General features: G+C 42.0%; 1 protein-coding gene across 3 annotated transcripts in view; it reads left to right on the forward strand.

Annotated features, from left to right (window-relative positions):
* Nucleotides 1-16493, forward strand: part of COMMD7 (COMM domain containing 7) — a 28806-nt gene that overhangs the window by 5058 nt on the left and 7255 nt on the right. For all 3 annotated transcript variants that reach the window (XM_010841711.1, XM_010841712.1, XM_010841713.1), the window contains exons 2-3: nucleotides 6937-6990; nucleotides 7088-7190. In XM_010841711.1, the coding sequence (XP_010840013.1) occupies nucleotides 6937-6990; nucleotides 7088-7190 (157 nt within the window). The remainder of the gene's footprint in view (nucleotides 1-6936; nucleotides 6991-7087; nucleotides 7191-16493) is intronic.

Raw genomic sequence — 16493 nt, forward strand, 5'->3', positions numbered from 1 at the left:
AGCATTACTTTACTAGTGTGTGAGATGAGTGCAATTGTGTGGTAGTTTGAGCATTCTTTGGCATTGCCTTTCTTTGGGATTGGAATGAAAACTGACCTTTTCCAGTCCTGTGGCCACTGCTGAGTCTTCCAGATTTGCTGGCATATTGAGTGCAGCACTTTCACAGCATCATCTTCCAGAATTTGAAATAGCTCAACTGGAATTCCATCACCTGCACTACCTTTGTTCGTAGTGATGCTTTCTAAGGCCCACTTGACTTCACATTCCAGCATGTCTGGCTCTAGATCAGTGATCACACCATCATGATTATCTGGGTCGTGAAGATCTTTTTTGTACAGTTCTTCTGTGTATTCTTGCCATCTCTTCTTAATATCTTCTGCTTCTGTTAGGTCCACACCATTTCTATCCTTTATCGAGCCCATTTTTGCATGAAATGTTCCCTTGGTATCTCTAATTTTCTTAAAGAGATCCCTAGTCTTTCCCATTCTGTTGTTTTCCTCTATTTCTTTGCATTGATCGCTGAAGAAGGTTTTCTTATCTCTTCTTGCTATTCTTTGGAACTCTGCATTCAGATGCTTATATCTTTCCTTTTCTCCTTTGCTTTTTGCTTCTCTTCTTTTCACAGCTATTTGTAAGGTCTCCCCAGATAGCCATTTTGCTTTTTTGCATTTCTTTTCCACAGGGATGGTCTTGATCCCTGTCTCCTGTACGGTGTCACAAACCTCATTCCATAGTTCATCAGGCAGTCTATCTATCAGATCTAGGCCCTTAAATCTATTTCTCACTTCCACTGTATAATCATAAATAGCCGCTAAACCCAGTAAAGTTTACAAAGTCTTGATGAATGAGGCCTGTTGTGCTAGGGAAGTTGTGATCTACTGCGGCAGGTCAGAAAATGGTGACACAGTACATTATTATGTGAATCTGCATGTTTTCTGTGATGCTGTGATCAGTTCTAGGTAACATGGAGCCTTGAGAGTAGGTAGGATTAAAAGAATCATTTTCAGCATGGTTATCAGAGGAAATTCAGAAAAAATATAAAGAAGGAAACAAATGGTCAACAGTCTCTCACTTAGCAGCATACAAGTTTAGAAAATTCAGACAGTAGTGAAAGATACAAAGTTAAAATAAAAATACGTATTTCTCTTGTCTCCAGAAATCATCATTTTAATAGTTTCTCATATGTCTTTATAGAAATAAATCTGCATCTGCCATCACATTTATGGGTAAAAAAAGTTTAAAAACTTTTTTTTTTTGACAGTAAAGGCATTTTGTGATATTCCTTAAAATGGATATAGCATAATCTAGTCCCCTGTTAATAGACACTTCAGTTGCTTTCAGTTTTTTATTTTTGTTTGTTGCTGTCAACAAACTGCCTTGTTTATGTCTGGGTTTACTTTTGGGGACATCTCTGAAGGGTATGCTTCGTGAGTGGAATTACCAGGTCAAAGGGTTTGATCGTTTGAAAAATTAGACATGGATTGCCAAATTGTAATCCAGAAAGTTTGCCCCAGTTTATCTCCTCAACAGTGTGCAGTCACGTCTGTTACTTTCCAACCCTGCTGCCATCAGACAATTAGTTTTGAAGATCTGACAAATTAAAAATGGTATCTCCTTGTTCTGCTGATTTGCATTTCTCATCTGGAATGATCTTGGGCATCTTTTCATATGTTTAACTGGTGAGAATTCGTTAAGATTTTGATTTCATGGCTAGTCATGAGCAGGTAAGCATTCCAGGGAGAGAGAGCTATGCAGGTACAAAGGCAAAGAATGGGGAAAGTGTTTAGGGAAGATTTGTTCAACAGATACTTAACTCTGCACTTACAGTAATTAAGGTTCTGTGACCCTAAGAAGGTGGAGGAGAAACCTTCTCTGTTAAGACAGGTCTGTGCTCCTTATCAAGATAGAAAATTCTAAGTGCCCCCAGGTGAGGTTCCAAGAGGGAGCCTCAGAAGTTAAGAATCTGGATAGGTCCCTTTCTTGTTGGGAGAGTCCTGGTATCTGGGCAGGGCTTTGAAGGATAAGGAGGGTTTGAAAAAGTGGAGATAGGGGTGGGGGTTGATAACAGCCTACAGATCAGAGTAGCTTGAGGCTGTTCATGGGAGGGAAGGCAGGGATGAGAACGCACAAGGAGCTCCATCCTGAGTGTTAGGCCGAGGCCTGGAAATGAAAGAGCAGCTGGAGGCCCTCTCAGCCACCCTGTTTTTTTTCAAGGCCCTAGTGGCATAGGAAACATGGTTGGCCAAAGATGTGACAGTTCCACAGATCTGTAGCAAAAAAGAATTAAAAGAATAGAGGAAAACTGTTTGAGGACCCATTCTGAAGCTAGTCTTGACTCTTCTGTTTTCACTCTGTCAACATTTGTGCAAGATTGATACCCAATGTCGTAAATATCGCAGAAAGAAAAACCCTGGACCAGCAAGGTTAGAGTGTTTCTGTGGAATATCCATGGAGTTTGGAGAAAGCAGAGACTCTAAGATACCATTAGCTGGTGGGAGTGTAGATCCATGCAACTTCTCTACAAGGCAATTTGGCAATATTTTCTCAGAATTTAAAATTCACATATCTTAGAGAATAAAGTAGTGGTTTCCAGAGGGGAGTGGGGAGGGGAGATAGGGATAGAAGGTTAAGAGACACAAACTATTATGTAAAAGATAAATAAGCTATTGTTAGGATGGGCTTCTCTCTTGGCTCAGTGGTAAAGAATCTGCCTGCTAATCCAGGATATACGGGTTCGATCCCTGGGTTGGGAGAATCCCCCAGAGAAGAAAACGGCAAACCACTCCAGTATTCTTGCATGGAAAATCCCATGAACAGAGCAGCCTGGCTGGCTAGTCTATGGGGTTGCAAAAGAATCAGACACGAATTAGCAACTAAACAACAACAATAATTATAAGGATATAATGTACAATACAGGGAATATAGCCAATATTTTATAATAACTGTAAATGGATATGACCTTTAAAAGTTAGCAATTACTGTGTTGTATACTTGAAACTTACATAATATTTTACATCAACTATACCTCAGTTTTTAAAATGTATATAGGACTTCCCCAGCAGTCCAGTGGTTAAGACTCTGTGCTTCCACTGCAGTGGGCACAGGTTTGATCCCTGATGGGGGAACTAAGATTTCACCTGCCATATGGCATGGCATGGCCAAAAAAAACAATTTTTTTAAAAGCGTATCCTTTCACCTAGAATACATTTTAAGAATACATCTTATAGACATACACATACATATTTCATAAAGAAGTATGTGGGAGGATATTCATCTCAGCATCATTAACATAAGATCAACACATACACACACTAATGTTCATTTCTAGGGAGCTAAATTATGCTGTCTTAACTGTTGAATGCCATGCGGTTATTAAAAGACCTGGGTGGATTTATATCTGCTGACATGATTGATCTCTAAAGTGTAACTGAGTGGGAAAAAAGGTGAAGTGCAGGGAGTGGGTTCAGTATGATCCCATTTCTATTTAAAAGAAACTGAAGAAAAATGAAATGATGGGAAGGCCACAGAGGTGTTAGCATAATTACCTATGGGTAGTGGGACTGAGGTGGGAGGGGGCAGGGAGAGAGTGAGATGTTTTATTTTATATTCTTTTATGCTAGCTGGGTGGGTCTTTTTAAAAACCTTGCGTGTATATTACTTTTACATTTCCAAAGACTAGTCTTATATTTTAAAACAGAACACATTTTAGAATAAAATAATACAGAACCTTGCCAGGGGTTTGTGTAAAGTTTATGTGTCATGGAAAAAGGGGCAAATGCATTTGACAGTCATATGTACAGTTTTGGGGGCTTTGAGCCGCAATATGTGCCTGTTGTCTTTTTTGTCTAAATGTTAAAGGTGGATCTAATGGCATAGTGACTTTTAACTGTGGCTGTGGTAACTGCTACACATACATACATACATACTAGAGGCTTGTTGAGCTTCTAGTCTGACACTACTGGAGGCTTTGTATGAGCTGATTAGTACTGTTCTGGAAGCTATGTATTATTACCTCTGTCTTTCTGATGGTGACTGAGACACAGTGAGGCTAAGTGACTTGCCCAGGGTCACCTGGATGATCAGAAGAACAGTGTTTCACATCTGGGTCTTTTAAACTCTTGTGTCTTGGTTTCCTTCACTGTGCCACACACACCGTGTCCATCAGGAGAGAACACTGGAAAATAATGATAAATGTCTCAGTCTGTGCGAGCTGCTGTAACAAAATACCACCCACTGGGTAGCTTGGACAACAGAAATTATTCCTCATAGTTCCAGAGGCTGGAAGTCCAAGATTAGGGTACCCACAGATTCATTTCCTAGTGAAAGCTCTCTTCCTGGCTTGCCTTCTTCATGCGGTGTCTTCATAACGTGGGCCTCACAGAAAGAGCTCTAGGGTGACTTCCTCAGAACTTCCTGGTGCTTACAAGGGCACTGGCCCTATCAGATTAGGGCCCCACCATTATGACCTCTTTAACCTTGTCACCTCTTCACAGGCACTTTCTTCAAATACAGTAGTATTGGGGTTAGGACTTCAACCTATGAATTTTGGGGCACACAGATACTCAGTTCTTAGTAATATAGTACTGATAAAGAGGTTCACATGCACAAAAGAAAAAGTGACTGGCAACCCACTCCAGTCTTCTTGCCTGGAGAGTTCCATAGACAGAGGAGCCTGGCTGGCTACAGTCCATGGAATCACAAAGACTCAGACACGACTGAATGACTATCACTAAGATGATGTACAATAACGTGTTAAAATTTGCTATTCTGTCACATATTCAACAAGATGTTTATTGTAGGGAAGAGAAACTCAGAAAATATGGATAGACAACACAGAAGAAAATAAAAATCACCTAAAATCTTGCCACACAGAAGTAACTGCTTTCAAAACAAGGTAGAGGGACTTACTTCCCTCTTCCCTGGCGGTACCAGTAGTTAAGACTCCATGCTTCCAGTGCATGGGGCTCACCTTCAATCCCTAGTCAGAGAACTAACATCCCACATGCCACATGCAGTGCCCCCCTCAAAAAAAAGTAAGGTAGAGAAAAAGTTCATATAGTATGTTACCATTTATGAGAGTGAAAATGGGAAAAATTATATTATTTGGATTGATTTATGTTTGAATAATAAATATGTGAAAGTATAAGCAAAAAGAGCGAGTATGTGCGTGCTTAGTCACTCAGACGTGTCTGACTCTTTGTGACCCCATGGACTGTAGCTTGACAGGCTTCTCTGTCCACAGGATTTCCCAGGCAAGAATATTGGAGTGGGTTGCCATTTGCTCCTCCAGGGAATCTTCTTGACCCAGGGATCAAACCCACGTCTCTTATGTCTCCTGTATAAAAGGTGGATTCTTTACCACTTGAGCCACCTGGGCCTTACAAAACAAAGGGAAGGAAAAAAAAAACACTATTTCAGTGATTTTTTTTAGATCTTATTTTGGGGGAGGTGTTAGAAGGTATTTGACCCCTTAAGATTTATGTGTGAACATGTGTGCACACAGTCAGTCTCTCAATATGTATCTTGTAAGCATCCCAACAAAATATGAGTTTTTTAGACAATCGAGTGGTAGGTATAGTTAGATGGACACTGGTGGTGGGTATTGTGAGTATTTGTAACTGTTTTTTTTTTTCTTTTTTACTGAAATATAGTTGACATAGACCATGTTAGTGTCAGGTGAACTACGTAGTGACTTGACATTGCATACATTATGAAATGATCGCCATGCTAAGTCTAGTAACCATCTGTCACTATGCTAACTTTTTACAGTATTATCGACCACATTCCTCATGCTGTGTATTACATCCCTATGGCTAATGTACAAACCTCTTAATCCCCTTAGCCTGTTTCATACCCCACCCCTCTCCCTTCTGTATCTGTGAGTCTATTTTTGTTTTATTTGGTTTTTCAGATTCTATGTATGAGATCATATGGCATTTGTCTTTCTCTGGCTTACTTCACTTAGCATAATACCCTCTAGATCCATCCATGTTGCTGCCAATGGCAAGATTTCATTCTTTTCATGGCTGAGTGATATTCCATTGTATGTATGGAGCGTATCTTTATCCACTTATCTGTTGATAGACACCTAGGTTGCCTCATTATCTCAGCTATTGTGCATAGTGCTGCAGTGAACATTAATGTGCTTCTTTTTTTTTTAATTTTATTTTATTTTTAAACTTTACAAATTGTATTAGTTTTGCCAAATATCAAAAAGAATCCGCCACAGGTATACATGTGTTCCCCATCCTGAACCCTCCTCCCTCCTCCCTCCCAATACCATCCCTCTGGGTCGTCCCAATGCACTAGCCCCAAGCATCGAGTACCGTGCATCGAACCTGGACTGGCAACTCGTTTCATACATGATATTATACATGTTTCAATGCCATTCTCCCAGATCTTCCCACTCTCTCCCTCTGCAACAGAGCATTAATGTGCTTCTGTCTTTTCAAATTACAAATGTTTGTAACTCTAAGATAATCAAAACTGATATCAACATCTATGTTCTCTTCACTTCTCTCTTTTTTAAAAAAAGATAAATTGTTTATTTTTTTATTTGGCTTTGCTGAGTCTTTGTTGCCAAGCAGGCTTTTCCCTAGTTGTGATGAACAGTGGCTGCGTTCTCTAGCTGCAGTGTGCAGGCTTCTCATTATGGTGGCTTCTCTTGTTCTTGAGAGGGCTTCAGTAGTTGCCGCACGTAGGCTCAGTATTTGGCTCCTGGACTCTAGAGCACAGGCTCAGTAGTTGTGCATGGGCTTGGTTGCTCCATGGCATGTGGGATCTTCTCAGTTCAAGGATCATTTTCAGGCAGACTCTTTTCCACTGAGCCACCATGGAAGCCCCCTCTTCTCTCTTAAGGGGCTGTAGTTGGATGGAATGGGGAAACACTGATCCAGGAGTAGAGTTTTCTGATGTTCTGTGTTCTTCTCTTCACAGCAATTCTCAGCCCTGACTGAAGTGCTCTTCCACTTCCTAACTGAGCCAAAAGAGGTGAAGTATCTTGTGATAAGGAGAGTTCCCGAGGGTGGGTCTGCGGTCCTGAGGTGCTTGAAGTGAAGGCCTGGTTTGTGTTGTCCCCCATCTGCAGGTGGAAAGGTTTCTGGCTCAGCTCTCTGAATTTGCCGCCACCAACCAGATCAGTCTTGGCCCCCTGAGAAGCATCGTGAAGAGCCTCCTCCTGGTTCCAAATGGTGAGTAGCCCCTCCCAGCAGCCGAGGCCAGAGACATTGTTTGAACATTCCCTCAATCCACCGAGTTGGCAGGCATGCTCTGGGCACTGAGCCAGAGCGCTTGGTAGGGAACCAGACATGGGCGGGACTGCAGTCAAGGCAGGGAAGCCAGGTGAACAGACAGCCGTGGGAGAGCATAATTGCAGTCTGCATCCCCACTTCGTTCCCCAGTTACCTTTCCTCTACATGGTAGGTACAAGATTGAGACTAAGGGTTTATAAACTTTTATAGCAACTTGACAAAGTTTCTCTCTTTTTAAAATATTTATTTATTTATATTTATTTATTTGGCTGCCTTGGGTCCGAGCTGCGGCATGCAGGATCTTCGTTTCGGCACAGACTCATTAGCTGTGGTGCACAGGCTTAGTTGCTATGTGGCACCTGGGATCTTAGTTCCCCGACAGAGGATGGAACCCTCGGTCCCCTGCATTGCAAGGCAGATTCTTAACCACTGAACCATCAGGAGCAGTCCCTTGACAAAGTTTCTTGAATCTACTAATTTTAAAAAATGGGACTTGCATTTTTTTAATGTGGTAGAATATATGTAACATATAATTGACCATTGTAACCATTTGGAGCTTTTTTTTTTTTCCCCTAGATCGTAAACATTAATCAGTACATGTTTTGTGGCCAGTTTTGGATACATAAATTTTTTTCTAGCAGGGTAGCATGCCTGGAGCTCAACAAAAACCTGAACTAATGAGAGTCTCACAATCTTTTAATGATTTATTAGGGTAATCATAGCATAGAAATTTATCTAAATTAAAAAAAAATTTTGATCCAGTTATTGGATGAGCCTTTAGCTCAGTTATCCTCACCCTTATCCTTGCTAAGACTTTAGTACATATTTTGTAAGAACAAAAACATTTTCTTTCACAACTGCAGCACAGTTATCAAAAGCAGGAAGTTTACACTGATTTAACACTTTTATCTAATCTGTGATGTGTATTCACATTTCACTAAGAGTTATTTGGGGCTTATATTTTGTAAGCTTTTTTTCATTTCATATTTCTAGGAATTAATTTTCATTGTATTGTACAAAAGTATCAGTCCATGGTAGGTTGAAAATTTTAAAAATAGGTCTTTTGATGCAGATGGTTTGAGAAGCAGGGTTTGCTTTAGAGCAGTCAGGGAAAGATTAGCCAGGAGGGAGGTGATCACAAAGCTTGAGCTTCAGGGTTGTCTGTCGTAACACTGTTTATCACAGAAAAATTAGAAGCAATCCAGTTACCCAGCTGTTGAAAATTGTTGTGATGTGCTGTGGTCCAGTTTTGCAGAGGAGTATGGTGGTGGTGCTTGTAGTAAAGAACCTGCCAGTCAGTGCAGGAGATGTAAGAGATGTAGGTTTAACCCCTGGGTTGGGAAGATTCTCTGAAGGAGGACATGGCAGCCCACTCCAGTCTTCTTGCCTGGAGAATCCCATGGACAGAGGAGCGTGGTGGGCTGTAGTCCATAGGGTCACAAAGTACACACGTAGTACACACACATGGTAGCAACGTAGTACACACACATGGTAGTGATCAAGAATTCAGTCTGAGTTAGTAGGAACCGGGTGTGAATCCCAGTCTAACTCTTGATAAGTAGTGTGGCTTTGGTACCCAGTCTCTTTCAATCCCTAGCAATAACCCTCCCCCAGCAGTTGTTCCACTCCCATCTAAGCTTGTTTTGGTGTGTGTGGGGGGTGGTTTTGAAGATTAATTAAGATAATGTAAATAAAATACTGAATAAATATTAATAAATAAATGTCCATCGACTCTATAGACCTGAGTTTGAGCAAGTGCCAGGAGTTGGTGATGGACAGGGAAGCCTGGCATGCTGCAGTCCATGGGTTGCAAAGAGTCGGACATGACTGAGCAACTGAACTGAACTGAAATAAAATGCTTAGCACAGTTTCTCCGCAAAAGGTTCTTATTTTTCATGTTATGTATTAATATTAATTTTTTAACATGTTAAGAAAAATGTAATGATATGGAAAACCTTTCACAATATTCTGTTTAGTTCTGTCTGCCACAGTCCTATTTTTGTGTAAAAAAAAAAAAGTTAACTGTGGCTCTGTCTGGGTGATAAGACAGCAGGTTATCTTACTTGTTTCAGTTCAGTTCAGTCGCTCAGTCGTGTCCAACTCTTTTCGACCCCATGAATCGCAGCTCGCCAGGCCTCCCTGTCCATCACCATCTCCCAGAGTTCACTCAAACTCACGTCCATTGAGTCGGTGATGCCATCCAGCCATCTCATCCTCTGTCGTCCCCTTTTCCTCCTGCCCCCAATCCCTCCTAGCATCAGAGTCTTTTCCAGTGAGTCAATTCTTCGCATGAGGTGGGAGTTTACTTGTTTATTTTTAGCTAAATATTGTCTTAAAAGTTGCTAGAATTAATTTGGCAACTTAATTAAAAGTTAATTTTATTTAAAGAGAGGTGACATTTGAGCCCAGGCTTAAAGAATGAATAAATGTTGACTGGGCTGAGAGGAGGTAAAACAGTATCCCCAGTTTGCATATTTTAAAAATTAGTAATAAGTTGATCTTCCCAATATCTCAGCCTAATGATGCATTAAAAGTTGGGAACATGATTTGTTTGTACCTTCTGGTATATTCTTCATGCAGATCCTTTTCTTTGCCCTGTCTTGTGCTCCTAAGGGTTTGGGGTGTGAATCAGAAGATCCCTGAGGTTTCCAGCTGTGGAATTTTATGATCCTCTGTTTGTGAGATTCTTGCCTTCTTTGCTCTCATGGTGGGTTAAAAGCATCAGAACCACAAGGCTGGATGAGAATTGCAGTCTTCCCTGGTGGCTCTGATGGTGAAGAATCGGCCTGCAATGTTGGAGACCTGGGTTCGATCCCTAGGTTGGGAAGATCCCCTGGAGGAGGGAAAGGCTACCCACTCCAGTATTCTGGCCTGGAGAATTCCATGGACAGAGAGTCACAAAGAGTCAGACACAACTGAGCGACTTTCACTTTCACTTAACACAAGAATTAATTTTCATTGCAAACTTAAAACTGCAGAGCTCTGGACAGTCAAAAGGGAAATTTCTTTTTTAACCCTCATCCGACTCTTGTCTCTAGAAATAATTGTGGTATAATTTTGGCATGTATCCTTTTCTATTTTTATGTACACCGACAGACAGAGCCATATACATTCATATCGTTTTGTTTTTCATCAGTGGCAATAAACCACAGAATTGCTCTGTGGCTTGCATTTTTCCATACCTAGTACATCATGAAGATTTCCCCACATGAGCTTCATTCTTCTGGTAATTGCAGTGGACTTTGAACTGAATTAATCTTCTTTTACTTAATCCATTTCCTGTTGCTGGACATTTTAGTTCTGATCCTTCACTCTTAGAAAGTGTACCGTACCACAGTGAACATCCTTAGGAAATCTGTGTATTTAGTGTGTGTGAGCATTTCTGTAGGACAGGTGTCCAGCTTATAGAACCAGGAGTTTTTATCCTCTTTATTCTCATTGTCCAGCCTACACCTGTGGGAATGAGGAAACCTAGGAGCTATTGTGGGCACTGATTTTTCAGGAGACCTCTGTCTGTCGTCCCTGCCTCCGTTCTTCCCGGTCTTTGTCATCTCTGCACCCTGCCCCCATTCAGTCCTGCCAGACTGCCTTAGTTCTGCTCAGTCCTGCGCTCTAGCCCCAGTACTACCTCTGCAGAGTGTCTTCCCAAACCATCTCAATCCATGGTGACCTCCCCTTCCGCTCCGCAACTGAGATAGGTTCTTTTATCTGCAGCCCTTTTTGGAGCATAATGATTTAGTCTTCTGTTGATCATGCTGTTTTGTATGTATCTATCTCGTGGTCCTAACAGATAGTTCCTTGAAGTCCTGGGCGGGTCTGTACTACTTTCCTAAGCCACAGTTACAAGTGAAATGATGACATAGAACAAGAGCTTTTGATTCATGCTGGGTGACTTGAGCTGAACTTGGGAGATCCTGTGACCCTCCCAGGGGATGTTGGGTGTATATTCTTCAAGCAGGATTGATGAGCAGTGTTTATAGCAGACTTTTTTCTGTAGGTCCAGAGAACACAGGTGTGCTGAGTTCCAGGGACGGGCTTTGCAAGCTCACCTGGATTTGAGTCTTGGGCATATCACTTTAGGTAGCTATTTGGCCTTGGACAAATCAGCCTCTTGGGGCCTCAGTTTCTATCTGAAAAACGGAGTAGTAAGAGCAGTTTATGGTGATGCTTTAGGAATAAATGAGTTAGTATCCATAAAGCATGGATATACCATGCTTTTTGGATGTTCAGCATCCAAATACCATGCCTGCTGAACTTTACATGGTTTGTTTATTTATTCTTGGCTGTGCTGCATCTTCATTGCTGTATAAGTTTTCTCTAGTTGGGGTGAGCAGGGGCTACCCCCTACTTGTGGCATAAGGGTTTCTCACTGTCGTGGCTTCTGTGGTTTTGGAGCACAGGCTCTAGGCGCACAGGCTTCAGTAGTTTCAGCACCCAGGCTAAGTAGCTATGGTTCCCGGCTCTAGAGCACAGGCTTAATAGTTGTGGCTCACAGGCTTAGTTGCTCCACAGCATGTGGGATCTTCCCGGACCAGGGATGAAACTGGTGTCTCCTGCACTGACAGGCAAATTCTTTACCACTGAGCCACCAGGAAAGCCCTACATTGTTTATTGATAGTTCAGTTAGTTTCTCTTATGTGCCTCGATGTCAAATCATCAGATAAAACACCCCTTCCCTCAATGGAGAGGATATGAATTCTCTTGATTGTTTAATTCAGTTCAGTTCAGTTCATTTAGGCAGTCACGTCCAACTCTTTGCAACCCCATGGACTGCAGCACACCAGACTTCCTTGTCCATCACCAACTCCTGGAGCTTGCTCAAACTCATGTCCTTCCAATTGGTGATGTCATGCCTCAAAGCTTTTCAAGCTTTTCAAGTTCTAGAGTTGAAGTCTCAGGTTTGCTGAACTCCTCAGTAGCTCTCAACAATTTCTGTTTGTTTTACTCTTTTTTTTTGTTCTCATGCAATCTGACTTTTCCCTTCCTACAGAGTTCAAGAGTTCTGCATTTCTTCCAGAGCATCTGCTAATCATCTGAGGTAGCTTGTAAGTCTCTTGGCCTCTTCCTCATCCCTTGGCCTGATGAGGGATTATCTTTTCAGTCCCAAAGGCTGCCATCCCAGAACAAATTCCCGGCCCTTCATGCCTTGTTATGGCAGCAGCCTCTCCACTTCTGTTCTCCCATCCAGATTCTAGTTTGCCCTGGAACACAGAACGACTTGGACCCTGCTGCTCCTCTCAACTGTTTACTTTGCCTAATGGACTCTGTAGTCCTTAACTTGGCCATCAAGGCCTTCCCCTGTCTAGTCTGAAAGTGCCCTCATTGCCTTATCCTTCCTTCATCCTGGTATGGCTTGTTGGAGTTCAAGGGACCCCAAAGACCTTCTAGATCAGTCTTCCCCAAATTGGTGTTTTCATCCAGAAAAGACTTCAGTGGCCAGGCAGGGTCATAAAGTTCTGTCCCTGCACCTCCCAGCCTTGGAATCTTGGAGATTCACACACACATTAACATACCTCAGTCTCTGAAAAGCCCTGCAGTAAACTGGTTGACCTGCTTAACCAGTATCTGCGAAACAGTTAACCCTGGAACTCTTCTTTTTGGGGGCAGGAGTAAGTGCACAGGGGGAGGGTTAAGTAAAAGCTTTGTAAAGCGCTGATCTAGTCTGATCTTTGTCTTGGAGATAAAGAAACAGAGCCCAGAGAGGGGAAGTGACTTGCTTTAGATCTTATAGACGAAAAGCTGTTGCTGCACCCTCCTTGATTAGCTCAAAGCTTGTGGGTTTGTTGTTTTTTTTTAACATTTTTCTTTTACTATTAAGTATGTAATTCTTAAAAGCTCCTGAGGGCTTCCCTGGTGGCTCAATGGTAAAGAATCCACCTGACAATGCAGGAGACATGGGTTCGATTCCTGGTTTGGGAAGATCCCACATGCAGCGGAGCAACTAAGCCTGTGCCCATCACTGTTGAGCCTGGGCTTTAGAACCTGGTAACTGCTGCTACTGAGCTCATGTGCCACAACTACTGAAGCCATGTGCCTTAGAGCGCATGCTCTGCAGCAAGAGAAGCCACCGCAATGAGAAGCCCAAGCACTGCAACTAGAAAGAGTATTCCCTGCTTGCTGCAACTAGAGAAAAGCCCTCACAGCAACAAAGACCCAGCACAACTAAAATAAATAAATAAAAATAAGTCCATGAAGAATTGTTCTCTTAAAAAAAAAAACTTGATTTCAACCTTTATCAACTCATGTTCAGATTGCTTCACCTGTGCCCCACCTACTTCAACTCATTGCTCTCCAAACTGGATTATTTTTAAACAAATCTCAGACATCATATCATTTCATTCAATTCCTAGTTATATATCTCTAAAACATAAAGGACTTTCTCTTCCTTATCAAACCACTATGCAATGATCATATCTAAAATTAAACTACAAAGTCAGAGTTCAAACTTCCCCATTGTCTCATCCATTTTGTTTGTAAGTGTTCTCATTAAGATCCAGATAAGGCCCCACCTTGCATTTGGTTCCTGCACGGCCCTTGTATGCTTACTTCACAGCTCTGAGACCTTGAGCCAAGTCATGTAACCACTCTGAGAATCAGTTTCTTCAGGAATAAAATGGAGCTAATACTAGTAGCTCATACTTTGTTTCAAGAGTGGAGAAAGATGGCGATCCAAGGTTAAATTTGGCACTTTCAGCACAGGGGTCCCGTTCAGTCTGTGGTCAGGGAGCTAAGATCCCACAAGCCATGCAGTGCAGCCAAAAAAATAAAAATAATTTTTAAAGAATTTCTTTTTAAAATATGGAGAAAGATAATAAATGTAAAGTGCTTGCTTCAATAGTAAGTGGTAGTAGCTACATTGCTGTTAGTATTGACAGTCATTATCATGAGTTGTCACCTAGAAAAGATTACAGATAACTTTGCAGTAGGGATATAATTTAAGCTGGTTTTTACTTTAATATCTGGCCCTTGTGGGTACCCAGTAACTGGTTGTTATTTATTCACTTATTTATTTGGCTACGTCAGGTCTTAGTTTCATCATGCAAGCAGATTTTCTTGTGGTGCGCAGGCTTATTTGCTCCTCAACATGTGGAATCTTCCCTGACCAGGGATCAAACCCATGTCCCCTGCATTGCAGGAGGATTCTTAACCACTGGACCACCAGGGAAATCTCCACTGGTTGGTGGGTTTTGTTTTTGTTTAAAAAAAAAGCAATAACTTCCTTTCCACACTTAAAGGAGTCTGTCTGGCTGGGCCAAAAAAGGAATAATCAGCATTGAACAATAATCACAAATGGTATTTAATCAAATGCTGGACTAAGTTCCCTGGGGGTTCCCAACCTTACCCTGCTCTATTTCCTATGTGTCACTTTTCAGTAATCCCCTACATGGAATAATACTCTATATAATAGAATCCACTGCAATGCAAGAGGCCTGGGCTCAATCCCTGGGTTGGGAAGAGTCCCTGGAGAAGGGCATGGCAACCCACTCCCGTATTCTTGCCTGGAGAATCCCATGGACAGAGGAGCCCAGTGAGGTATAGACCAGGGGATCGCGAAGAATCGGACATGACTGAGCGACTAACACTTTCACTATAGGACTTACCTACTTGTTACATTATTGTTATAATGTATTATATATGTTATATTGTTATATCTCAAAAGATTGTGAGCCTCAGGAGGATAGAGACTGTTGCCTGTTCAGTTTTTGATGCCTTCCAACATCCAGCTCAGTGCTGGCACATGGCAGTCTCAGGACATCTGTATACAGTGACTGTGACCTCTATTTGCACGGGAACCTTGCAGGGGTGGGTTCAGCTGATGAGCCTTCAGGGTCAGTAATCACTGAGTGAATGGGGCTCACATGCTCTCCCATCTGATTCACCAAGGTTTAGTTCTGTTCCTTGGACTTCCCTTACTTCTTTGAATAAACTTAGGAAGGTTTTGGCTAGAAGAGTAGTGTTTGCTAACTTTCCAGCCGTTTCCTGAAACCCTCTGCTTGTCACCCACACTATTTGATGGCAGTGGGGGTTTGCCTAAGGCAACTGTTCCAATGAAAAGTGGAGCTCAAGGACTTATAAACCATCCCAGATGGTTATCTGTATTTAAAGGACATTCTCAGATTTACCCTAGTGACATGTTCTAGTGACTGCAGCCCTGGAGTTCAGATTTTTCTGACTGACGTGGGGTCAAGGCTGCAGCCCTGTCTTGTGCTTACAAGACAGAGGAATCACCAAAGGAAAAAGCTGAAAAAGAAGCTAAGGGCTTGAGGCCTAACATGATGCAAATATGTGTATTTCTTTTTTTTAAGATCATGTTTTTTTTGTTTTTTTTAAAAAACATTTATTCATCTATTTGGCTGCCCTGGGTTGTAGTTGCAGCATGCAAACTCTTAGTTGAGACGTTGGATCTAGTTCCCTGACCAAGGTTTGAATCCAGGGCCGCTGCATTGGGAGTGTGAGTCTTAGCCACTGGACCACCTGGGAAGTCCCTCTCTGTATGTTTCTAAAGTATGGCTCCTGCCTGCCTCAGGTAGTGAGGTTCCATCAGGACAGAGAGCTTGCTTCGGCCCCTGTAGCGCGGTAGCCTCAGTTGTCAGTTACTGTCCAGTTGTGGCCTGGTCTTACTCCCCGACAGCATCTCAGAATGACCTGGAATGGAAAGAGCCTGAATTTGGGGGCCAACTGCCCCAAAAGCTACTTTCTCTGCTACTTGCCTGCTGTGTGGCCCTGGGCAATACATTTAACCTTTTTTCCTGGGAGGGAGGGGTTTTTTTTTTTTAATTATAGAAAAGCACAGGAAAGCACACAAAAATGACTCACAATTTTACTGCCTTCCTCTTAAGAAAGAACATGCAGCTAGGATGTTTTTAAATGACACCAAGGAAGAAAAGTCCCACCCAGTCCCTTTCCTCAAAGGGATCCTCTGTTTTGTGGATATGTTCACCAAAAATGCACCTCACATCTCTCAATTTAGCCATAAGATAAGCATGTAATTAAAGCTATATGCAGAGTACATCATGAGAAACGCTGGACTGGAAGAAACACAAGCCAGAATCAAGATTGCCGGGAGAAATATCAATAACCTCAGATATGCAGATGACACCACCCTTATGGCAGAAAGTGAAGAGGAACTAAAAAGCCTCTTGATGAAGGTGAAAGTGGAGAGTGAAAAAGTTGGCTTAAAGCTCAACATTCAGAAAATGAAGATCATGGCATCCGGTCCCATCACTTCATGGGAAATAGATG

The sequence above is a fragment of the Bison bison genome, unplaced genomic scaffold (assembly GCF_000754665.1).
Source record: "Bison bison bison isolate TAMUID 2011002044 unplaced genomic scaffold, Bison_UMD1.0 scf7180017864167, whole genome shotgun sequence".
In the NCBI taxonomy this organism is placed as follows: Eukaryota; Metazoa; Chordata; class Mammalia; order Artiodactyla; family Bovidae; genus Bison; species Bison bison.